This window comes from Phoca vitulina, unplaced genomic scaffold, assembly GCF_004348235.1.
Source record: "Phoca vitulina isolate PV1807 unplaced genomic scaffold, GSC_HSeal_1.0 scaffold4, whole genome shotgun sequence".
In the NCBI taxonomy this organism is placed as follows: Eukaryota; Metazoa; Chordata; class Mammalia; order Carnivora; family Phocidae; genus Phoca; species Phoca vitulina.
In genome coordinates this window covers 77466163-77492496 of record NW_022589707.1, presented here as the reverse complement: position 1 = coordinate 77492496, position 26334 = coordinate 77466163, and the positions used below count along the sequence as shown (strand labels likewise).

The 26334-nt window shown below is 43.6% G+C and overlaps 1 protein-coding gene across 6 annotated transcripts in view; it reads right to left on the bottom strand.

The window, feature by feature from the left end:
* Positions 1–26334, bottom strand: part of GSAP (gamma-secretase activating protein) — an 85095-nt gene that overhangs the window by 3452 nt on the left and 55309 nt on the right. For 5 of the 6 annotated variants that reach the window (XR_004299082.1, XM_032402304.1, XM_032402302.1 and 2 more), the window contains 8 exons: positions 17437–17565; positions 16540–16598; positions 15624–15655; positions 13164–13225; positions 8740–8835; positions 6409–6479; positions 5894–5988; positions 809–928 (listed from right to left, as the gene is read on the bottom strand). Coding sequence is in view for 5 of the 6 variants with exons in the window: in XM_032402304.1 (XP_032258195.1) it covers positions 809–928; positions 5894–5988; positions 6409–6479; positions 8740–8835; positions 13164–13225; positions 15624–15655; positions 16540–16598; positions 17437–17565 (664 nt within the window). In the remaining variant the exon portion in view is untranslated. The remainder of the gene's footprint in view (positions 1–808; positions 929–5893; positions 5989–6408; positions 6480–8739; positions 8836–13163; positions 13226–15623; positions 15656–16539; positions 16599–17436; positions 17566–26334) is intronic. The other variant, XM_032402301.1, reaches the window with a different exon arrangement.

Sequence of the window (26334 nt, the reverse complement as noted above, 5' to 3'; positions counted from 1 at the left end):
AAGCTAATAATACTTAAGTGGTTCATTCTGATAACACACATTCCCCACCCTGGATTCTCAAGCTAAAGTCTGACAATATCTCGAAAATTTGAGTTTGTTGTCTCTGAATACAAGGACTTTCTTTTAATGAAGCAGTTTCTATATGGCATGAAACATGGTTCTGTAACAGGCTGCCACTCACAAAACAATTTTACGAAGTGAAAACAGAAGGCACCTTGGGGAACGGCAAATACTTTAACATATATTAACAAAACTCATCTATAAAATACCACAACGAATAATTTCAGCAAGTGATTACACTGGAGACCTTCAAGTTCAGATTCACATGAGCACTGCATCTCTCAGTTTCTCTTGCATTTCCAGTCTAAGTCTGTGTTGACAGAGTTAATCAGCTGAAAGTAAGCCATTTCATGACATTTTCTTGAGAAACAAGCCTTCAGAGTCTCCTATCCTCAAGTGCCCTCGTGTACAGAAAAGGAATGTAATAGCTGTGTGTGGATCGAGAAGCCCTCTGGGGCCTCTTGAAGGTCTGAGGCACTTCAAATTAGCCCAAAGCCTGGCTACAGGAAATGAACTGTACTCAGCAGGACACGCGGCATAATTTGCAGAGTCCATTGCAAAAGGCAAATGAGGATCCCCTTGTTTCAATCGTAAGGATTTCAAGATTTAATGTGGAGCATTACACCGAGCATGGGGTGGCCCTGAGCGCACGAGGGCCCTGTGTGACCACACGGGTTGCACACCACCAAGCCCGTCCTGATGGGGCTCAGGGCCGGGCTGGCACTGTGGCAAACTCGGAGCCTCTTACCTTTCATGAGCCTTGTGACAGCCGTTTCGGTGAGAAGCAACACCCCATCATCAATGTAATGCAGCAGGTTATGCAAAGGGAGACAGTGCACGCCGAGGAGCGTGTGCAGAGTGTGAAAACCTAGGCAAGAGATTGGGAGGGTAAACAGGGTCAGCCAGCCTCTCCAGGGAGGGAATTCAATGATGTGGCAGGGAATGTGAATTCAATTCAATGATGGGAGTGAATTCCATGATGTTACTAAAGCCCTTAGCTCAGCACCTTGGCACGGAGAGTCTCATAAACGCTGCTTGAAGACACGGTCCGAGTCTCCTGCTTTGTGTTAGCATGACTAAGTATCGTGCTGGGTAGATATGAGTTCGCAACAAGCGTGTGTGTCCCTTCTTAGGCAAAAAGACAAAAAGAGGGCAGGGCCTGCTCGATGAAAAACAGTTTTACAGTTTAATAGGTTTGCAATTCTGCGGTGAGATGCCAAAAGAGAACAGTTAACAGAAGAGCCTCAAACGCCAGATGCCCAGGCTGAAAGGCTGACAGATAGGGACCACTTTGCCAACACGGAAAAATTTTGAACCGGCAGGGGACAGTCTATATGCCCGACCTCTGTGTATGCCCTAAAGAAGGGCTTTTGGGGTCTACTTGAACTAAATTATAAAAAAAGAAAAATTTAAATAATATGGTCAGATAGCAAATCTACAGGAATTCAACAGAGAGGAAGGCAACTCCCTCAAACCTAAGTCTTGTGGGGAGGGTTACTCAAACACTCAGCAACCGAGAGTTCTAAGCACACTATTAATAATAAACAATAAAAGCAACATCCATGGGAGAAGAAGATATCAGTCCAGGAGAGAATGAGAAAAGCCCTCTTGGAAAAGACAGCACATGAGGGGAGCTTTGAAGAGTAAATGCAATGCCTGGGGGTGGCAATGAGGCCAGAGAATACACAGAGTGGAGACAGTAGAAAAAACCACCTTGTCATGAGCAGACCTGTACTAGAATCCTGCTGTGTTACTCACTAACTACAGGTAAGTAGCCTTTGTGTGCCTCCATTTCTTCATCCCGAGCATGAAGCCACCAGTAGCTTTCCCACATGGCTGCTTGGAGAACTAACGCCAGGTCTATGAAGAGCCTAGCATAGGACAGAACAACGGCGACCATTAACAAACACGTACTGAGGCCTTCAATCTATGCATTGGCTAACTTGATCCTCAACACCATGAGGTGGGAACCACCTGATTCCCATTTTATCCATGGGGAAACCAAGACTCACAGGAGCTAAGAAAGTTGCCCAGGATCGTATCATTAGTAAGTGGCCGAGCTAAATTTGAAAGCAGGCTATGGGACTTAAGTCGAGGCTCTTACCCATGACATTATCCTGCCCCAAGAACTGGTAGCTGGGTTAATGGGACAATATGAACAGAGGCCCAAAGGTGAGAAAGTATGGGGCATGTTCAGAAAGTACTACATGACCCAACTGAGTTGGAATCAGGTGTACGAGAGGAATGGTAGGAGGTAAAGTTGGAATTTATTTAACAAATCCCTTCCAGACACCAGACAAGGAGCTGGGTATACAATAATGAGGAAAACAGACCCCACAGCTGCTCCCATCCACCTTCCAGTCCGATGGGAAGACAATCAAATAATCACAAAAATATACATTCTTAAAGATGTGACCAGTTTGGGGTGCCTGGGTGGCTCAGTCAGTTGAGCATCTGACTCTTGGTTTCAGCTCAGGTCATGATCTCAGGTTCATGGGATCGAGCCCTGCCTCAGGTTCCAGGCTCACCAGGGAGTCTGTTTGAGAGTCTCTCCCTCCCTCTGCCCCTCCCCCTGCTTGTGCACGCATGCATGCTCTCTCTCCCTCTCTCTCTCAAAATAAATAAAATCTTTTTAAAAAAATGGCCAGTTCTATGAAGGGAAAAGTGCGGGGTGCTCTGAGTGCACACAACAGGGACTGAATGCTGAATGACAGCAAGGAATTTCTTATTTAGTAGACTTTGGGGAGGGACACTGAGCAAGATAGAAAAAAGGATTTGAGTTTTACTCTTGGACTATTAAAATGGCAACAGGCAAAGAATGGACTGGAGTATGGACAGTTTGCTACAAGAGGTATGTAAGACAAACATGTTGGGAGGCCACTGAGTGAACCTGCGCCAGAGGTAACGAGGACTCGGATGGCGAAGCAGGAAGGAAGGGACCGGAAGCACGTGGCCACAGGTCCAGACTTGGAAGCTGATGAGGTGTGAATAGGGAATAACAAAGGATCACAGCCTTAGGCGCTTACATGACAAAGAAATGATGCCCAAAGAGCAGACACTTGAATTCAGAGCAGTCATGGAGTTTCTCTCCCTGAGCACATGAATCATGAGCAGTGAGGGACTGAGGCCTAAGTCCCGGCCACATCAAGGGTCAGATAAAGTGCGGACTCTGCCCACAAGCAGATGTTAAGGGGCTGACAACAAGATGACTCCGCTGGCAATCCAAAAAAAACTGATTTTCTGATTTTACTAACTAATCAACAACATGAGAGTTTTTTTTTTTTTAAGATTTTATTTATTTATGTGAGAGAGAGAGAGAGAGAGACAGCATGAGAGTGGGGAGGGTCAGAGGGAGAAGCAGACTCCCTGCCGAGCAGGGAGCCCGATGTGGGACTCGATCCTGGGACTCCAGGATCATGACCTGAGCCGAAGGCAGTCGCCCAACCAACTGAGCCACCCAGGTGCCCACCATGAGAGTTTTCAAATGGATTTGGACATTCTTCCCAAGATTAAAAAAAGTTATGAAATTCGTTCTGAAGAAAAGTTTATTAAAGGTTCCTATAGATTTCCTCGATTCGAAATTCCTCCTGCAGCCCTGCATCCATGTCCTAAAGATCCCTGATGGGCCTTCATCCTCTATCCCTAGGGCACAGCCCCACATCCAACAGTCCACTCTTGGCTTCCTCTGCATGTCAGCTCCAGGCAACAGAACAAATCGGCTAAAAGTAGGCATCAGTTCCAAAACAGAGCTTTTCCAGCCAACTCTAGTCCTCATCCTCCAGGGTTCCTGGCCTCCGCTAGCCCGTGAGGGGAACACAGGTCCCATTTAAACCACAACTGCTCCAGCTCCAAACCATGACTCCCTTTCGTGGTCCTCATTCCCTTTATTCTTTAACCAGTTGGGTTACAAGTTTCCAACACTTGGAAATCAAACAGTTCTCACTAGTCCAGTAGGCTTGGAAAGCAAGCACACATACATACAAAAGTACATGAGAAAACACCCTGTATTTACCCACACATGTGCACACCCACGTGACCCAGTGTCACTTTCCACATCACATGAGGGAAACCAACATTTAAGAGAAAAGGACAGAGATACTTGACCCATTGACACAAACCATTAAGTCTACTCATAATAATTCTCAATCATTATGGATAACATTTTTCCATGTTTTCCCTCCTTACATATCCCTGGGAAGGAGTGTGATGCTTCCTAGAAAGTAAAGTTTTATGGTCTCCTGGGTAAAAATTGTCCCTAGTAAGTCACTTTCATTTACTTACAAATGGGGCTTGAACATACATGGTGAACAAACCTGAAAGTGTCAACCCAATCCTCTACCAAGTCTTCTGTGTTGATGACAAATGATAAAGAGTCGAAGCCAGAAAGTCATATATAGTTTTCATGAAATCCCTTCACTCTTTCTAGAGGGCACCTGGAAATTCCTATTCTATTGGGATAATTTAAAGTCCTCTATTCTCCTCATGAATGGTCACTGTCAGATTCCTATAAATCAAAAGAAACTCCTTGTGCCCAACACTACCCGCATGTCTTATAAGATAAGGTGTATGGACAGAGAAAGCACGAAGGACTCCAAACTGAGTCAGATGTATCACAAATGCAGACAAGCCAGGACGTGCTATGGGGATTTCTGGGCCCATAAACAGTCAATGTTTTGGCATCAACTAATTCAAATGGAATATAAAATTCAAGAGGCAGCACAGAATAGTCATTAAAAGAACAGATTTTGGAACCAGACTTCCTGGATTTGAATACTGGCTCTGTTGCTTAATCACTGTGTGACTTTCAGGCAAGTTACATAAACTTTCTGTGCCTCAGTTTCACCATCAATAAAATGGGAATAATATTAAAGTGGAACCATATGAAAGTGCCTTTTTTTTTTTTTTTTTAAGTCAAAAACTGGTTGGATATTGACAATTTAATGTGGTTCATGTTAAGCTCCTACCATTTAGGACTGTTAGGAAAATTGAATGTGCTTATTTATGTAAAGTACTTACAGCAACTGGCACAAAATGGGCACCATCTACATATTGGCTTAAAATGAAAGAGTAAAGGAATGAATTACTGATAGATGATGCGATAGATGTATATATATAAATAAATTAAATTAAACTGGCTGATAAACATTATGTAGTGACAGCTATCATAAAGCTTAACACTCATCAGAACACATATGTAATGAATACAAGGCAGACAGGAGCTTATTTGCTTCTTATAATTAATATATGTTCCCAACTAGACTTCTGTTAATTTTTGTAACTGCTCTAATTTCTAGCACAGCACATGGAATGTAATAAAAAAAAGTCAACAAATGGTTGTTTATTGAGTGAACAAATGACCAATTAAATGAATGACTCATACACATGTGCCAAGGGTGTTTTGAGGCCTGACTTGGTCCTGTTTCAAAATCCTAAGGGCGATTTTTAGCTTCCAAGCACGTAAAAATCAGCTATTTTCTGACACCCAGCCAGACCCACTTCCTCCTGAGTGTTAACTTTCTCAATCAGATAAACTAAGCCTGCAGACATCAGAGAAAGATCTCCCTGCATCAGCTCCACTGGCTCCAAGTATCCTAGCGAGCCGCATGGGGACCAGCCTCGGCTCCCTGAAGTCAGTGATGAGCCACAGCAGAATTTAATAATCGGGGGACATCTGGTCTGCAGAGACCAATGTCAGGCCCATCTCTCACAGTGACCCCAGACAAACAAGTTCTCAACACAGGTCGTCTCATCCTTAAATGTGTAAGGCCTGGGGACCACGTGAAGAATAAAGAACAAATGTATTACAACAAAGGACAAAAGAGCCAAGACTTACCAGGAGGCAGAGGTAAAAACAAACTCGTAGTAGCTTCCAGAATCCTGGTCATGATGTGAAAGACTGTAAATTCAGCAGCACTGGCCCGCCTGCTGCTGGGTAAAACAACAGAGCCGCCGTCAGCCGAGGGGTTCATCCCTAAAACTCCGTCTGGCTGAGCAGCAGCTCTGAGTAGCACACGGAGATGGAATCCATGCTCACTGTGAAGCCTCAAGTATGATGGAGACCATCAGCCTAAGGCCTAGGATCTAACCAGACAGTGGGCACATAAATGATCGATCGCATTAACTCAGATTCCCCTTCCTGGCCGTCCTGAGCTCACACGCCCCTCCGTCCTCATCAACCACATGCCAGGGAAAGAGTATGGTGAAGCCACAGGGCTGTTCCTTTAAATGCTGCGTACAGAACTAAGACAGTGTCAGGGCTTTCAGTTGGTAAGTTCCAACAGGCAGCAATTAGAGTTGTTTTAGCTCTTTATACACCTCGATAAGGGAGAGGGAGAAATACTTGCGTACAAGTGGAGAACCGAGGGGTGAAGATGATGTTTCCTCCAGCTGGTTTCCAGGATTTGGCAAACGACATCCAGCTGGAGGATAAAGACCGTCTGTTACCCTTCGCCCGTGCCCTCTCCCTTGGGGGCCCCTCCAGCGAGCCCTCTGCAGGCTGCCAGGCCCGTTCAGGGCAGCTGGCGTTTAGCCTGGGCCCGGACACAGAACCAGCCTTTCTGCGGGCAATGCTGACGCACTGGAATCCAGAATGGAAAAGACTGAAAATGTGCACCAGAGCCTCACAGAGCCCCTTCTGTCTACCCAGGCAGTGCCCCCGCCGAGCTTCCCCAGCCCCGTGAACAGGCCCTCAGTCACAGGCCCTCTGCCATCAGTGAAGGTCAAGTGCAACTGGATTTGCTCTAGGCCTGTTAGATGACAAAGGCCAACAGCTGACAGTGAGAAGAAGAGAGACACAGAACAAGATAGAGGTCCTGCGCATCGCCTGTGGAGTATGACCAGCTTCAAGTCCGGGTCAGACATTTGACTAGTTTGTCAGCAACAGGGCAGTCTCCGTGGGGTTGTGATCCGCCAGGAATCCCACGCCCTGCCCCGAGAGGCGAAGGACAGGGCGCCAATCGTAACGGATCTCCATATGGGCACAGATAAAAACAGTTCATTCTCAATGACACAGATTCTCAGTGTCTCTCTGGCTGAAGTCAGGTAAGATGACTCGGAAGTGATATAGTCTGGTTCTGCAGCAACTTCCTCCATTTGTTTTAGAAAGCCCCATCGTCTGCCTTCCTGAGGGGACTGGGAGCCATGGCTGTTTGCAGGAGCAGGAAGGTCTGGCTACGGTCGGTGACTGCCACGTCAGAAAGTTAGGGGTACTGAGTTTGCTAAGGCTGCAGCCCTACCACTTCTGGTCCGATCGCTTCCAGCAGTTGTTAACACAGCCTAGTGTTATTAGGAAGAATGATGCTTGAACAAAAACCCTTAATACTTTGGAAGGTGAAATTTAAAGTCAACAGAAAGAAAGATGATAGATGGACATGTTAAATAGTTGTGTTATTAAAGGACAAAGAAAGCAAGTTAATACCATCATGGGGAAGATCAAAGCCACATTCATAAAGTGAGCTCCCTGATACAATTCTACCAGAAAGAATTATTATTTAAGAAAGATTCAATGCCAGAAAAAAAGAAAAGGTTCAATGCCTTGCTTGTAAATATCAATATATGAGAATGCCAACCTCTCCTAATTTATTAAAACTTGTGAAATGCAAAGATATTATTATTTTTTTTAAAGATTTTATTTATTTATTTGACAGAGAGAGACACAGTGAGAACAGGATCACAAACAGGGGGAGAGGGAGAGGGAGAAACAGGCTTCCCATGGAGCAGGGAGCCCGATGTGGGGCTCAATCCCAGGACCCTGGGATCATGACCTGAGCCGAAGGCAGACACTTAACAACTGAGCCATCCAGGCACCCCCAAAGATATTATTTAAAAACAGACACTAATGACTACAATAAAGGCAGAAAATTTTAAAATTAAACATGAAATTCAATCAGGGCCATATCAAATACGTTTAATCTTCCAGAGTTCAATGCAAAAATATATGTTCACACAACTGATCATTTGCATACTGGTCTTACCCAAACTTGGGAGAAATGGAGTGTTCTTTCTCTTTCTGTGAATTTAAATACTTTAAGAATTTGTCTAGCATATTACTTCTAGGTTCTAAGTAGGGTCAGGCCTCAACTCCATATGCTTTCTGAGAGACTCAAGACCGCCTCAAAATTTGGTGTAGCCATATCACTTCCATTTCCACATGGACTGGTGTTATTAATTGGAATCACACAATTTCAATGGGTGGCTACCAGGTAGATGGGCTACCAATCCCACCAGCAGACTCTAATGTGGTAGTATTTGTACAACTGAGCTAGAATCTGGCCTAACTGGGCTGTTGGCATTCATTAAGAATTTAAGTTCAAGTTCTCTCATGTCTTCATAAGCCTCCATGTACAGAAATCATTACCTATGGTTTAATAAGATGCTGGAAGATGCCAAGATGACATGTGAACATTTGGCAACCATACTAAGTTCATCACTGTTCTATGGTTCCATGAACATATAAATCACTATTTGAAGGGAGTAAAATAAACCACTTTCATAACCAAGTCCTCCTTGGTTTTTTTTGTTCTTTTTTCCCTTTTTTCAATCTATAGCACCAAATATACCGGTTTAAGGACAGAAAATCTGCAAAAGTCTAATCTGAAAAATATACTGAACCGCCAACTGGGAGTTACATACCGGGGGACTGGGTGGTGGCAGGATAGAGAATAAAAAAGCAAAACCAACCAGTTTTGAAATGTAGTCCAGAACCATCTGTTCAATTTTCTTCTTTTCTACACCCTGTAGGTGTCTCAAAAGATGGTCTTTTAGCTCAGACACCATCTGAAAACAGGACACGGATTAGATAAGTCACAACCTACCCACTCACACCTGCTACAGGTTGAAACTAGATCCATTTATTAACACTCTTTACCAACATGAAAAATACTGGACCTGAAGATCCCATTGGCGGAAATGTACAACCCATAGTGTTACTTTAATGGGCATAAATCAGGGACACCAACGTTCCTCACGAGGAACTGCTGATGATTCACCCAGAGCCCAGTGAGCAGCCAAGAGTCAGATTCCCAGCCCTGATGAGAATTCTCCAAAGAAGCTGAGGGAAGCCACTAATTTAGAAGTCAAAGGTTGAAGTCTATTGCTCCCAGACCTGGAGAACTAACAGGAACAACTGTAATCATGGAGTGACTATGTTGATGCGGGGTGGGGGTGGAGGGTTGAGGGGGGCGGGGTGTCATGGGGAGAGGCATGCTTTGGGGCATTTGGAAGGACAGAGGCAGCAGTAAAAACGAAATGCATCAGGTACCTCCCTCTGCAGTGGCTCTAGACATTCAACACAGCGCCCTAACATGCAAAAGTAATGAAATTATTGACTCTATCGCCTCTAAACAGACTTGTGTATCTACTCTGTTCTCATCTTTCTTGGAGCTCACCAATCCGTGTAGCATCCCAGCCCTCCCCGCCTTTTGCTCTTTTGTCTCCTTCTCCTTTTTTTCCCTCTTTTGCCTAAATGTCCTCCTCAGTTGGAGGCCCTCCTCGCTAGAGATCTTTACACCAATAAACACCATGGGAATTGTACAATTGACATATGTGCACATATTATGTCAGCAGATTTACATATATGACACCCTGAGCAAAACTTAGCCCATGGCATTCTGGGCCACGTGTTAATTAATTAGGCTTAAAATTTTTAAATTTTTAAAAAAGATTATTGCATGCTTTTTTGTGCTTTTCAATTTTTCTATGACAACCATAAAGATGAAAATTTAAATCACCCATAATCCTATCATCTGTGTTAACATTTTGGATTTTTTATTTTCCTTTTCTCCAGTGTGTACACTCATTCCAATGTTTTCTAATTTGCTTTTTTTTTTTTCATGTAATAGTTTACGTCATTAAATACTCTTTACCACACTGGTTGTAATGGCTGCACAGTATTCAATTTTAGGAGAAAGTACTAGAGTTGAATTATTTATTCTCTTCTTACACATATGGGATACTTCTTCTACGACTGTGAATAGAACTAAAAAAAAACCCTTATACATGATTTGTTTGCCATACCCCCAGTTATTTTCTCAAGCTAAATTCCTAGAAATGGAACTTGGTGCGTCACGTACTTAAGGTTTACAGAGACACTGCCGAAATGCCTCCCACGTGGTTATACTACTCTTTTTTTTTTTTTTTTAAAGATTTTATTTATTTATTTGACAGAGAGAGACAGCGAGAGAGGGAACACAAGCAGGGGGAGTGGGAGAGGGAGAAGCAGGCTTCCGCTGAGCAGGGAGCCCAATGTGGGGCTCCATCCCAGGACCCTGGGACCATGACCTGAGTCGAAGGCAGACGCTTAACGACTGAGCCACCCAGGCACCCCCTAGTTTTCAACTGCATTGCATGAGGCTGCCCGATTCCCCGTATGCTGAACTTTTGCTAGTGCGATTTTTAAATTTTTGACAATTTCATAGGCAAGCAAACACACACATAATTTTTTATATTACATTCCTTTTTTTTTTTTTAAGATTTTATTTATTTATTTGACAGAGAGAGACACAGCGAGGGAGGGAACACAAGCAGGGGAGTGGGAGAGAGAGAAGCAGGCTTCCCTCCGAGCAGGGAGCCCGATGCGGGGCTCGATCCCAGGACACTGGGATCATGACCTGAGCCGAAGGCAGACGCTTAACGACTGAGCCACCCAGGCGCCCCTACATTCCTTAATCTATCCAATATTTCTATTGGTTTATGGTATAAGGCAGTGGTATTTGGGATGGGAGGACTCCAACTGTCTTTTGCAAATAGGCAGCCATTGATCGATTAAAAATTATTTCTTTCCAGTGATTTTTTTTAAATGCCTAATTTTATCATACCCTAAAGATTCAAATTTAAACTAGAGTCTCCTGTCAGTCTCCTGTTTATTTTGTACAAGCACCATATTGTTTCAATTATTGTAGATCAATAACATACTTAGCTATCTAGTAATGTCAGCTCCACTCCTTTTTGTCAAGTGAGTCACCTGGTCAACTGTCAGAGAAACTTCGTAGGCTTTTTGGTTATAATTTTATTAAACCTAAAGGCTAAGGATTTGGAAATGGAATAATGTTTTTCATTAACTTTTCTAACTGGTTAATCCTAATAAAAAAGAAAGTAAATTTAGAATCACCAGCTTATTAACTTGTTCCTTAATACTTTCCATTTCCCCTGGTGATTATTTTGTTTGTTTGTTGCATTGGACAATCATACCATCTTCTTTTTTTTTTTTTTTAAAGATTTTTTTTTTTAATTTATTTATTTGACAAACAGAGAGAGACAGCGAGAGAGGGAACACAAGCAGGGGGAGTGGGAGAGGGAGAAGCAGGCTTCCCGCCAAGCAGGGAGCCCGATGCGGGGCTCGATCCCAGGACCCTGGGATCATGACCTGAGCCGAAGGCAGACGCTTAACGACTGAGCCACCCAGGCGCCCCATACCATCTTCTTTTACTTTTGTTTCTTATTGCACTGTATAGAATTTCCAGAACATAAAATTTTAGTGAAAATAGCAGGAATCCTTAACTTATTTTTTGTTTTTTGACAGAGAGAGTGCGTGCATGGGGCAGGAGTGGGGGAGAGGGAGAGAGAGAATCTTAAGCAGGCTCCATGCTCAGCGCAGAGCCCGACAGGGAGCTCGATCCCATGACCTTGAGATCACAACCCAAGCCAAAATCGAGAATTGGACATTGAACCGACTGTGCCACCCACACACCCCACTTCTTTCTGATATTAATAAGAATGACCCCAACATTTGATTTAAAAAGATGTTAGCTATCAGTATTAGAATATTTTTGTCTTATTGATTTGGTGTATTCCAGGAGTGGAATTTTACTTTTATCAATTTTAAGCACCTATAGAGATGATCTTTTTTCCCCCTCTTTGACCTAGTGATATGATGAACTACATTAATACATTTGCTAATGATAAGCCTTCTTGGAAAAAAGGCCACTTGGCCATGTTGTATTTTTCAAATGGACCACTGGAAAATATTTTGATTAAGCTTGTAGTATCTATGTTAATAAGTGGAAGTAAAAGCCGTTAGATTTTGGTTTTAGGGTTATGTTAGTTTTTTAAAGTGATTGGGAAGCTTCCTATCTTTTTTTCAAAAAATACTTTACATAGTATGGGTATGACCTGATCCTTAAAAGTTTGAAAGAACTAACTCATTAAATAATTTGGTGCCTTTTTTGGAGATAATCTTTTTTCTTCTTTTTTTTTTTTAGAGAGAGAGAGAGAGAGTGGATGCATGTGTGTGGGGGGTGGGTAGAGGGAGAAGGAGAGAGAGAATCTTAAGCAGACTCCATACCCAATGTGGAGCTCGACACAGGGCTTAACCTCAGGACACTGAGAACATGCCCTGAGCCGAAATCAAGAGTTGGACACTTAACTGACTGAGCCACCCAGGCACCCCTGAAGATAATCTTTGACAAGTTTTTCAAATTATTTTATGGTTATTATGTTTTCAAGGATTTTTATTTCTTCTTGGCTCAGGTTTGGTATTTCTATTTCTCAAGGAAATTTTAACTGGAATTTTCAAATGCGTGAATATGCATTTACACATGTTTTTCTCACATTTTAAAACTTTCCATATTTAAGGTAATAGATTATCCCATTCCTAAGCCTGCACAGGATTAAAGATATTTTACTAGACTTTCCAGATGTCTCTTTAATCAGTTTTTTTAAAAAATAGATTTTGGATTTATTTATCAGTTCTGCTCTTCCATTCATTTATTTTGATTTCTCTTTCTTTGGTCTTCCTAATAGTAGGACTTCTTGAGAAATGATACTTTATTCTGTTGTATTTTAAACCCCAAATACAAATGCCACAGAGACATTGTTCCTTCCTTGTTTTAAATACTCAATGCTGTACATTTCCTTATGATGTTTTGTAATTATAGGTTTTGGGTGGTGACTGATTTATATATGTCTCCCCCACTAAATTCTAAAAGTGCGGAACTCTATCTGTGGTGCTTACCATTGAGCACACAGGGCCTATAGTGGCTGGTAACAGCTATGTGTTAAAAGAATGAGCGAAAAATAAGGTCAGCATGAGCAGCACAATCTAGCCCTTTACCCTTTTCTTGGATCCTATCGTTTCTCAGCACCCAAATGGCCCCCAGGCCACTTACCAGTCCCATCAGCAGCCTCTGGGGGCTGTCTTCCTCCTGGAAGAGGGGTGTTAATCTTGGCTCTGAAATTAAACAAAACAATAGTCAAGAAGGGTGGTTTTTGGGAAATGGGCTAGAAGAAGAGAAATCAGCCTGCGTTTCCCTTCTCTGAGTTATTGAGAAAATAGACCATTTTGCTGATAGGATGAAGTTTTTCATTAAATGTGTGACCTATTCCTGCAAGCCGAACTTATCATCCAGGTGATACACACAGAGCTCTACTCTAACAGACCAGGAAAGAAGGAAAACAAGGCACACATTTCCCAACACCAGTAGGCTCTGGCTTTGAATTCTCTTCAACATGAAAACTCACCACCGTCTAAGAACCTCTGCTTCACTGGAGTTAGAGACACTTGGGCCCTCTCTTAACCCCAAGGGGGCCATAAAATCTGCAACAGGGACCTGGTGGAAGGATCGCATGACTGCCTTCCTTGTGACCCCCTATAGTTTAGGGACTTTGGGAGTCACTGAACTGAGGGGACCTGTCAATTACTGTAGCAAATAATCCTGACTGACACAAGGTATCCGACTAAAAAGGTAACCAGTTCACCAAGATGGAAAAGTGACGTGTAAGGTTAAATCGGATGGCACTTTCTCCGCCATGATTTGCACTATACCAGCAGACCGGAGGGGCAGACACACACAGTCTTGTTGCAAGATGGGCCCTAACACTGCTCTAACTGCACCTGCGTGCCCTGCTCGTCCTCTCCTAGAGCAGCTAAGGCCCGCACCTGGCAAGAGAGCAGAGCTGCCCCGGTCAGCGGGCTGATGACACTGTGAGGGACAGCACAGGTGCCTCTTGCGCCCTCGGGATAAATCCTACCTGGGTCCCACACAAGCTTTTTGATTAAGATGAAGCAATTCAAAACTGGATGCCAACAGCCCTGAATTTCATCCAGATTGTTCTGTTTCTGTTAGTGATGACATTCTTCCTAGGGTGCTAGTGCAAGCCAAGCATGTGAGAGGAAGGGACAAGTTCCCAAAGTGCACGCGGAGAGAATGACTGGCCACAGGATGCAAACAGGCCGGAAGTACAGGGGTAGGAGCTCCAACGGGGACAGAGGAGTGATGGACACAACAAAAACCTTGACAACTGGCAACATTTCCCGTATTGCAAAATGTCTAGCTGGGCAAGAAGGGCGAGCCTGAGCCAGGCACATTCACACCCCGGCTGCTGGGCAGGACTCCTGCCCGCCGCTAGCGGGAGAGCCCCCGGCTCTGGGCATGGACGGCCTGGTAACACAGTCAGAGGCTGGTTCCCTCCGGGTTGCTCGGTGAGCCCAGGCTCTGTCTCCCTGGGCTGGATCACAACTTCACTGTCCTGGCTCACGTGATCTGTGCGCACAGCTGCAGGATGTCCCGCACGCACTGTACAAAATCATTGCCGTCAGGGTCACCCAGCATACACCTAAACATCCAAGCCTATAAAACAAACGTGGGATATAAAAATAACAGCTTTTTAAATGGAGGCTGGTCTTTATGAGGCCTGAAAGGGTTCCAGTGACAAAACCACAAAAAGCTTGTACCTGGATTCGTTTAGCCTTCTCTTCCCCCAGTTTTACCCGGTAGGGTGTTTATCAAGACTTACCTCGGATGTCACTCCCTCTGGCAAGCCTTTTCTAAGCTCCCTCTCTTCCCCAACCATCCCCACTCCTGACCCAATTCCCCCCCCACACACTGTGGTTCTAGAACACCCGTCACCTGGTTTAGAAACAGCATGTTAGCATTTCTTCCTCACACGTTAATGCCAAAGCAGCCATCCGAGGTATCTCGTGCACGAAGCGCTGCACTAGGCCCTATACACATTTCCCCACTCACTCTCACTTTCCTCCTCACCTTGCCCTGAAAAGGTTAATGCACGAAGTGAACACATGGCTTGCCCAAGAGCTCACTGTTAACATGTGGCTGGACTGGAATTGAAGCCAAGTTCTGTCTGGCCCCGAGCCCATGCTCTTACCCCATAACCACACCGCTTACCCAGAGACTCCTATCTTTGTACTCCTATGACCTAGCCCAGGGAGTGCCCAAATGCTAACCAAAATCAAAGACCCCTGTGGGATCAGACAGCGGGAAAGAAAGCAGGCCTAAGCCAGGGGACCTGCCGCGGTGCGTCCTGTGGGTACAGCCACGGGGCACGGTAAGTAGATCAAGGCTCTGAAGACGAATAACGAAAACCAGACGGCCAACGCTCAGGGACTCTTCCAGCAAAAGCACATTCAGCAGCTGTCCCTAAAGGTCCCGGTGCCAAGACAGACATGGAAGGGGCTGGGTGGTCACTCTAACAGGAAGATATTAAAGGGTGCTCCCTTCACTGGACCACCGAGCGTGATTTTCTTGCCAACCCGCAGGGGTAGGAAACACCGTGTTACAAACCAAACACTGACTGAAATCCAGAAGGCTTTGTTACAGGTCTTTTCTTACCCAAATTCCTTGCTTCTAGGTTAGAAATCACCCTACAAAGAAATTAGCCAACGTTATTCACATAGGAAGATGGAAGGAAAAAAAAAAAAGCCACAATACCATACAAAGATATCCTCCGTAAAACCACTGCAGAAACTGTTCTCAGGCGGCTGAAAACCTCAAACACTTTAATCAACTTGGCAAAAGCCACATTAGGCAATTATAAAATCTCAAAACCCTTTAGCACAAACAATGACAATAATTTAGAACAATCGCAGCACTCAGTTATTGGAAATAATGGAAACAGAAAATAGAACAGGGTTGGAATGGGCCTATATTTGTAGCACTCCGAGATGACTCCTCCGTCCAGAAAATGGGCCTTCAAAATAAGAGCCAGCTCATCGGCCCACTAACACTTTTTATTTTTTTTTTAAATATTTTTATTTATTTATTTGAGAGAGAGAATGAGAGAGAGAGAGAGCATGAGAGGGGGGAGGGTCAGAGGGAGAAGCAGACTCCCTGCCAAGCAGGGAGCCCGATGTGGGACTCGATCCCAGGACTCCAGGATCATGACCTGAGCCGAAGGCAGTTGCTTAACCAACTGAGCCACCCAGGCATCCCCTAACACTTTTTAAATGAAACTACTCTCTACCCCCCTTAAGTGCTCACTTAGTAACGGCTTTCTTTACCACTTATCGCTTATAATTCATCCGTCCTCAGGATGCCAGTCTGTAAGGTTTAACACATACAATTTTCCCACTAGAAGCTCTAGCACCAAACTCAAGAATAGGGCCGAGGTGGCTGCATTCATTAAGCTGACGGCATCATTTTGTTGAGGATACTCAACAAAAGGAAGCTACTTCCATGAAAGGTATCCAAAAAAGTACTTGCAAAAAATAGCCATCTAATAGGTACACTAATCCCTAATTTTACTTACTTCATTGCATTATCAAGAATATTCCTCACATACACCATGGACCTTCTTCTTCCTGTTTTCTAGAAGGGAGAACACGTCAGAGGTGTGCAAGGTACAGGTTTTTTGGGTGCCATTTTTCACACCAAGGACATAATGCAATATAGTAAAGAGTTTCCGAAAAAAGAAATATACTTTCCAAGTACTCAAAACACCTACATTCTTAAAAATTAGTTAAAAAAGCATTTTAGGCTGAAATTATTATAGATGTAGAGGAAGTTGCAAATTAACTAGACAGTGTTGTGTTATATACAATAACACTACAACTACACACGATGCTACAGAGAGATCTCATGTACGCTTCACCCAGCCTCCCCACACCATGTTTTTATCTTATATAAAGGACTATAGTACAATATCAAAATCAGGAGATGGATATTGCTAGAATGAGTGTATAGCCCTACGTCATTTCATCATGGATGTACATTCATGTACCACGATCAACATACAGAACTGTTCCATCCCCCCAAAGATCTCCCTTGTGCTCCCTTGTGTTGCAGTCCCAGCCACTCTCCTTTCAACTATCCATGACCCCTAGTAACCACTAATCTGGGAACACTTAGGTTTTTTAATCAATTTTTAACTATACAAGTAATGCAAGAACACAGGTAAGACCGGGATGTTAATCTCACTTCTACTACGAACATGCTGCGTGTGTCCCTTAACCTCTGTGCACTTGATTTTCCTCCTCAAGAGAAGACAGATCAGAGATGCACTGTGGTCTTCTTGCAACAATGCAAAAGGGCCTGGCGGTTAGGGAGAGTGCGGTAAACTGAAGCCAGCCGTAGGACTTAAGGGCATCAACTCATCTGATGCACTATACTTTTGCTTCTTGCTTTATTCTTATGAATCCGCACAAACCTCTTCTGAGATCAGGCTGTGCCATTCTCTCTGGACCATGCTGTTGTTATACAGCCAGGGTGGCTTGGAGTACTTAATGTATTCCAGGTTGGAGTTCAGTTTTTCCCAGTAGCCCTTAAAGCTGTGCACCTGCAGAAGACAAAAAGCATTGGTGAGCTTGAGAAGCAGGGCCCGCGGCCCTGACCAACCAGCAAGGACCACCCGAGCCTTGCGGCAAAGCTGGGCTCGCCTTACTTCTTCAGCTCTTAGAGGGCAGCATTTCTGAGTGAATTCTTCCCACGAAAGATGGCATTCTCCACCTGCAGGAATTCTAAAATAGTAAGACTTAAAGAGTCTTGCTGTCCCCATTTCCTTTTCTGCCCCTTTTACAGAGAGCCACTGCCCCCTTCCCCAAACCAGTGTGAGTCACCTGGGTTAAGGCTAAGTTGGGAAGCCTGTATTAAACCCAGTGTTGTATTAAACACATCAGATCATTTCCTCTCCAGAGACCCATTTTTCTGACTTAGGTTGTGTCAACAATGCTATATCCAGTCAGAGAATGTGCGTAAGACGTATAGCACATGGAAGAGGCTTACTTTCCTGCTAAGCTTATCTACTTCCAAAAGATGTCTTTCAAAACCTAGGAATCAGAAAGGTGGAGTGAACTAGTTTTACATTCAGTCGTCAAATACTCCAAAACTCCAAAACAATTTTTGGCATCCTATCTAGGTCTTTGACATATTGCTATAATTGAAGCAATATTGTATCCATTATATTCGTTTTTAAATACAATGCAATACTAACACAGTTTTTAATACTGAAAGATGTATTGATACAAAACGTTTTTTAATTTTTTAAGATTTATTTATTTAAGAGAGAGAGAGAACGCGTGAGAGTGGGTGGAGCAGAGGAAGAGGGAGAGAGACTCTCAAGCAGACTCCCCACTGAGCGTGAAGCCCGATGCAGGGCTTTATCCCACGACCCTGAGATTGCCTGAGCTGAAACCAAGAGTCAGACGCTTAACCAACTGAGCCACCTGGGTGCTCCTGTTCTTTAATTTAAAAAATTTTAAATTTAAGTATAATTAACATACAATGCTATATTAGTTTCAGGAGTACAATACAGTGATTCAAGAATTCTATACATTACTCAGTGCTCACCACAGTAAGTGTAGTCACCATCTGTCACCAAACATTATTACAATCTTATTGACTAGATTCCCTCTGCAGTACGGTTCGTCTCTAAGACTTATTTATTTTATAACTGGAAGTTTGTACCTCTTAATCCCCTTTATCTATTTCACCCATCCCCCCCCACCCAGTTCCCCTCTGGCAACCACTAGTTTGTTCTCTGTAATTAAGAGTCAGTTTTATGTCTCTTTTTATTTGTTTTGTTTCTTAAATTTTACATATAAGTGAAATCATGTGGTATTTGCCTTTCTCTGTCCGACTTATTTCACTTAGCATTATACTTATAGGTCTATCCATGTTGTCGCAATATTCCATTGTATACGTACACCACTTCTTTATCCGTTCATCTATGGATGGACATTTGGGTTGCTTCCATATCTTGGCTATTGTAAATGCTGCAATAAATATAGGGGTGCGTATATCTTTTCAGATTAGTATTTTCATTTTCTTTGAGTAAATACCCAGTAGTAGAATTACTGGATCATATGGTGATTCTAGTTTTAATTTTTTGAGGACCCTCCATACTGTTTTCTACAGGGGCTGCACCAATTTGCGTTTTCACTAACAGAGCACTAAAGTTCCTTTTTCTCCACATCCTCACCAACACTTGTTATTTTTTGTCTTTTTGATTCTAGCCACCCTGACAGGAGTGAGATGAAATCTCATTGTGGTTTTGATTTGCATTTCTTGATGATGAGTAATTTTGAGCATCTTTCCATGTGCCTGTTGGCCGTCTGTATGTCTTCTTTGGAGAAATGTCTATTCGGATCCTATGCCCATTTTTAAATTGGATTATTTGGTTTTTGGGGGTTGAGTTGTATAAGTTTTTTATATATTTTGGATACTAACCTCTTGTTGGATATATCATTTGCAAATATCTTCTCTCATTCAGTAGGTTGCTTTTTCGTTTTGTTGATGGTTTCCTTTGCTGTGCAAAAGCTTATTTTGATGTAGTCCCAGTAGTTTATTTTTGCTTTTGTTTTCCTTGCCTAAGGACACATTATCTAGAAAAATGTTTCTAGGGCTGATATCAAAGGATATACTGACACACATTGTTTTCTTAAATCAATGAAGATAGATTTATGATACACTTTCTTGCCAAAATATATGTGCTTGTAAAAGAATTGACTAGGGCCAAAAGTTCAATGTGTAGCCGTAAAACAAAGTGAGCTAATGCCTAGCGTGGTAACAGAGTTGGCTATATTGCAAAAAAAAAAAAAAAAAAAAAGATAAATAAAATATGCCTCAATCAAGAAAAATGCCCTTATGTTAAATGATAGCACATTATCCGAATTCTTATTGAAAGGACAGTCACTATTGGTTCAAAATGAATTTTGGAACATTGGTAAATTACATAATAATATTAACGTGCTGTTTTAGAAGCCTGAAAGGCCCATCCAGCCAACATCCCTTCTCACAGAGACAAGAAAAACTATTTCCAAGAAAAGGTCATTTCTAGGGGAAACTGGAACCCTGGTGTCACATCACTTTTCCTGATTGACCCACCTCACTTACCTTTTCTTCCCCTTTCAACTTATTTATAATTAATGTATCTTTATCCACCCTCTGGTCTTCCTTCGATTGAAAAAACTAATAATGAAAGCAAATTCTGCCAACATTTGGCCGTAGTAAGTGCCTAACAGGAAGTCACTGCAGCTTTCTTGATCTGCTGCTGCGGGGTTCAGGCCCACGAGCTACAAAGCCCCACAACTAAGTGGTGTTGTGGTGACATCTAGTGGTTGGTCAAGATATTAACTCTGCCTGCTTTGCCGCAGCAGCCCCACCCCGTGGTCCCACAGGGACCGACCACACTGTGTCACCACACATGTGGTCATGTGGTCATGAGGAACACGGGTGCCCTCCTACCCGTCAAAGGGCCTCTTCCCCTCGGGCTGAATGTCACTGTCCTGTCAGAAGACCCCACGCACACACTGTAGCTCCTAAGAAAAGATCTCTCCCAAGCGACCTTCTTTCCCCTTCCGCCCCCATTAAAAAAAAAATCCCTTTTCTCAGCTGAGAATAAACAGCTAAAACAAGTCCATGGATGGGCTACCAAGGGGCTTAGGAACCCACTGACTGTATGCAGAATGGAGTGAGTTGTGGGAGCACGCTCCTAGGGACGAGGTCTACAGCTTGCACCACATGTTCAAAGGAATCCATGACCTACAATAGTTCAAAACCCCTGAGTTAGAAGGAAAAGGATCGGAGTTTAAAAAATAAACAAAACCCACTTATATTTAAATTAGAAACACTGTTCACCAAGAGTCCAGGAAATATGTTACTATACACCTGTAGGTCTTTCAAGAAGGTCACGGGGCTGGATGTTACAATGTAGACGAAAACAATTAGTGGCATATGTCACTACATGGTATCTATGAGGTAAGTGATAGGATTTTTTTTTAAGATTTTATTTATTTGACACAGAGAGCACACAGGCAGGGGGAGCGACAGGTAGAGGGAGAGGGGGAAGCAGACTCCCTGCTGAGCAAGGAGCCCAATTAGGGACTCGATCCCAGGACCCTGGGATCATGACCTGAGCTGAAGGCAGACGCTTAACCGACTGAGCCACCCAGGTACCCTATCAATAGTGATAGGATTTTTTAAGTTATGAAAAATCTCGGGGGGCGCCTGGGTGGCTCAGTCGGTTAAGCGTCTGCCTTTGGCTCAGGTCGTTGATCCCAGGGTCCTGGGATCGAGCCCCACGTCGGGCTTCCTGCTCCGCGGGGAGTCTGCTTCTCCCTCTCCCTCTGCCTGCCGCTCTGCCTACTTGTGCTCTCTCTCTATCTCTCTGTCAAATAAATAAATAAAAAATGTTTTAAAAAAAAATCTCGGAGATCACTGTAAATTAGGAGGTCTATTTGGAAGCCTGGGTAATAGATAAGACCCAGAGTTTGAAAATGGATTTGAGTAAGTGAAAGACAAGGAGAGGATGTTCCAGATGGGGGGGCACTTAGGGAGTGAGCAAAGACTGAGAGACGAGAATGTGGATTCTGGGTTTAGATCAGAGGCAGAGCATTAGAAAAAGCAACAACAGCACTTCATTCTCTGTGGTGAAGACATCTGCCTCTAGCATGCACCTGGCTGGCATCCCCCAGATATTGAACTGCGGTGGGGTGTGACCTGAGCTTCCTGAGTTTCAGAAGCTCCCCGGGCAACCCTCGGGCTCAGCCAGGGCAGAGAACACTGCTTGAGCCTGCCCAGGTAATCTCCGTCTCCCACCCACCCTCACGTGTCTTCCTCACCTTCGTGCTTACAGGCTTACAGGCTGATGAAGAACCAGCTGTCTGAAAACGTGTGATTGTGTTGTTAATTAATAGGAGACAGGGTTAAAGAGGAGGTTAGAACCAATCTAGGATGGACCTCGGATGTCAAGATAACAACAACCTGCTCATTAACCCAGAGACTTAAAGCAGCTCCAAGATAAAATTGTAGATGCTTGAACATAGAATGAGGGGAAGGAGTGGAAGCTGCGCAATCACATCCGAACAGTCCACCTGGGAGCACAGAAAAAACTCCTGTATCTGTGAGTTGGTACTTACGGAACTCATTGTGAACTGAACACAGTGTTCATATCAGGGACAATGCCATCGACACAAAGTAAAAGCCACAAGAGCCCAAGAAGCACATTGCAGGCTACTTCAGAAGAGTGCAGAAAGCCTTAAAATACACAAAAATATTTTATAAGAAAATACTCATGAATGTAGCTACTTCTGGGAGATGCTGGTGTGAGAAGCCATCAGATTCTCAAGGAAGCCCCCAGAAGTGTTTTCCTGCACAAGGAGGAGTTTTAAAGTTTGATTTTGAAAGAAGGGAAATTATCCCAAGTCTCTTCTTGAAAAATCAGGGCGCCTGGCCGGCTCAGTCAGAGCACATGGCTCTTGATCTTGGGGTAGTGAGTTCGAGTCCCATGTTGGGTGTGGAGATTACTTAAAAAAAAAAAAAGAATCTCATTTTGTCTCTTAGGAGGACATGAAATAATTACCGAAGGAAACCCATCAAAATTATTAATTGAACAAAAGGACCAGAGGGTTACATTAAGGGATTGTTCCCCATCTATGGATTGCTAGTTGATTTTAGGAGATTAAAAAAAAAAAAAAGCCCTGTGGTACTGGTTCATCTGCAAATTACGGCCAGGAAAAAAACATCTGCCTTTCATTTCTAAAAAGCCCTCTGGCTTTGGTCCTACATCTGCTGATTAACCCTCATCTTCTTAGAAGAGAAGAGGCCAAGTCAGAGAAAACCTTTACTCCCAACACCAGGGCTCAACTAGCAGAACTAAAGTATCAATCCAATTTGGCTTGTTCAGTGGATTTCATCTCAGTGTCAACTTCTATTTGCAGCCCAGAGAAACACAGTGCCCTCCTACCTCCAGCACAGACAGAATAACATAGAAACACCTGTGTGTCCATGGAACTAGCAAAGCACCATACTAAGCCCAAATGCTCTGAGCAGACCATCAGATCCATACAGACCAGTGACTGGAACTCCTGAGGCTTCCTGCAAAGGGGACCGCATGTGGCAAGTGCCAGTTCTCCTACTGATAAATTAATGTCCTCTTTCTTCACCACATCTAGAAAAATACAATCTCTCTTCTTTGCCCAGCTGGGTAGTTCTCTTAGCCTTTTTTTTTTTTTTTAAGATTTTATTTATTTATTTGACAGAGAGAGCACAAGCAGTGGGGAGGGCCAGAGGCAGAGGGAGAAGCAGACTCCCCACTGAGCAGGGAGCCAGATGGGGGGCTCGATCCCAGGACCCTGGGATCATGACCTGAGCTGAAGGCAGATGCTTAACCGACTGAGCCACCCAGGTGCCCCTCTCTTAGCCATTTTTAATGGGCTGTATTTTTAATGTAATCACTAAATATGGCTCTAAACTGTTCCATCTCATAACCAACAAATGCCCTGAGAAAGCCAAGGCGAAGATATTTCTCTCCTTTCAACCTTAAGCATTAAACAGTGCATCTCCAACCAAACCTATGAAGAAGAGCAGCACAGCCTAGTGGCTGCGTCTGTTCCTCAATTTCATCATCTGAGGTATAAACTGAAGGTACCCCCATCTCTGCAGATATGACAGGAATGAATATACCAGCTTGGTGCTCTGTTTCTAAGAAGTAATATTTCTTGGGGCGCCTGGGTGGCTCAGTCGTTAAGCGTCTGTCTTCAGCTCAGGTCATGGTCCCAGGGTCCTGGGATCGAGCCCCGCATCGGGCTCCCTGCTCCGCGGGAAGCCTGCTTCTCCCTCTCCCACTCCCCCTGCTTGTGTTCCTGCTCTCGCTGTGTCTCTCTCTGTCAAGTAAATAAATAAAATCTTTAAAAAAAAAAGTAATATTTCCTTGTACCATCAGAAAATAATGTTTGACAGTATTAACTGAACTTGCCATAACTCACTGTCCCGGAAAATATGTTCTTCTTTTTCTTCTACAATAATCTACTCACAGAAGACTTCACATCTGGCCACCAAATGTGGGAGCTCCCCTCCCCCCCACACACATCCCCCAATCCTCCACCACCACCTGGGTGTCCTACAGTTTAACTCACTTCTGACACTACCGACCTGGAGACAGCATTGGATCCCACAAGCTGCCTAATTTGGGGGTTCCCAAGACGCCCTCCTTGGGTTTGACAATTCACTGGAGTAGCTCACAGAACTCAAGAAAACAGTTTATTTATTATACATTGGTAAAAGGATACAACTGAGGAACAGCCAGATTGAAGAGATGGCTAGGACCAGGCATGGGGGAAAGGGATCAGAGTTTCCATGCGCTCTTGAGGCAAACCACCCTCCCACACCTTCACGTGTTCATCTGTCTCAGAAGCTCTCCAAACTCCTTCACTAAGAGTTCTTTGTGGAGGCTCCATTACCTAGGCAGGATTGATTAAATCACTGGCCACTGGTGACTGAACTCAATCTCCCGGCCACCCTCTCTTACCTCCCGAGGTGAGAGGAGGGGAGGGGGCACCTTCTGGGGCGCCTGGGTGGCTCAGTCATTAAGCGTCTGCCTTCGGCTCGGGTCATGATCTCAGAGTCCTGGGATCGAGCCCCACATCGGGCTCCCTGCTCGGCGGGAAGCCTGCTTCTCCCTCTCCCACTCCCCCTGCTTGTGTTCCCTCTCTGTGTCTCTGTCAAATAAATAAATAAAATCTTTAAAAAATAAAGTTCCAACCTTCTAATCACACTTTTGATTCTTTAAGCAACCAGCCCCCAGTCTTAGGTGCTTTCCAAAAAATTACCTCCTTAACATAACTCAGGTGTAGCGGAAAGGGGCTTGCTATGAATAACAAAAGACATTCTTTTCACCTTTGTGCTATTTCAGGAACTGGGAACAAACACTAAATATAACAAAAGACGTCCCTGTAGCTCTTATCAGTTAGGAAATTACCAGGATTTTAGGGACTCCGTGCCAGGAGTCATGGGTGAAGACCAAATGTATATTTCTAGTTATAGCATCACATATGTACAAACTGAACTTTGCAAAATCAATTAATATTTCCCACATAACCCATGGACATTTCTGGTACTACATTGTTATCAAAGCAACAATCCTCATTTTTAAAAATTGTAAGCTATTACATGGTAGTTTTATTGATACTTTGGATCCCTAACAAAACTTTTATTTTTTTATTTTATTTTTTAAAGATTTTATTTATTTATTTGACAGAGACACAGCGAGAGAGGGAACACAAGCAGGGGGAGTGGGAGAGGGAGAAGCAGGCTTCCCGCGGAGCAGGGAGCCCGATGCGGGGCTCAATCCCAGGACCCTGGGATCATGACCTGAGCCAAAGGCAGACGCTTAATGACTGAGCCACCCAGGCGCCCCCCTAACAAAACTTTTATTTAAATGATGGTGGTCCTCTGTATTAGGAGGGTCAGGGGAAAAAGTCTTTTGTATTTCCCTAAGCAATTAATTATACTCATGCTCTGCCCAATTAAAAGAGTATTCTTAAAACACTATGTAAGTGAAGAAGCATAATTAAATGAATGGGGAAGAGCCCAGGTGCCAACTATTGTTTTCCCAATTGTGCAGGGGCACCGAGACCCCCTGATAGACACTTGAAGTAACACAAGGAGTTCTGAGTGACATAAGTGGGAAGGGCATTTAAGTCTTTCTGGCCTTCCCAGTCTCTGGGTCAGAGAGTTAATCTAAACAAATGACGAAAAGGTTTCCTTACTTTATAAAATGAAACTGAAGATGTCTGGCTTAAAAAAAAAAAGTTGTGATTAAGTCTTGATTAAGAAATGGGAAAAATACTCCCATTTCTCCATTTGTGGCATGCTCATTCACCTTTTATCTTTATATTCCAGTAAGTTATTGTTTCTATATATTTTCTAATCTTTACGGGCTTCCTGTGGTCAGACGGTTTTAAGTTTCTCTTCTCACTATAAAATCAAGGGTAATTTTAAACCTTTCATGAAAATTGCCACTTCCCTAGAGAAAACCATGTTTTATGAAGGGTTAAAATCCTTCGTGGGAAGGTCACTCTTTTTTTTTTAAGATTTTATTTATTTATTTGACAGAGAGAGAGAAAAAACACACACAGGGGGAAGGGGCAGAGGGAGAAGGAGAAGCAGACTCCCTGCGGAGCAAGGAGCCTGATGCAGGACTCAATCCCAGGGCTGAGATCATGACCTGAGCCAAAGGCAGACGCTTGACCGACTGAGCCACCCAGGCGCCCCAGGAAGGTCACTCTTGATAACACTGCTTTTAAGGCAAGGACCTTGTTTCAATATA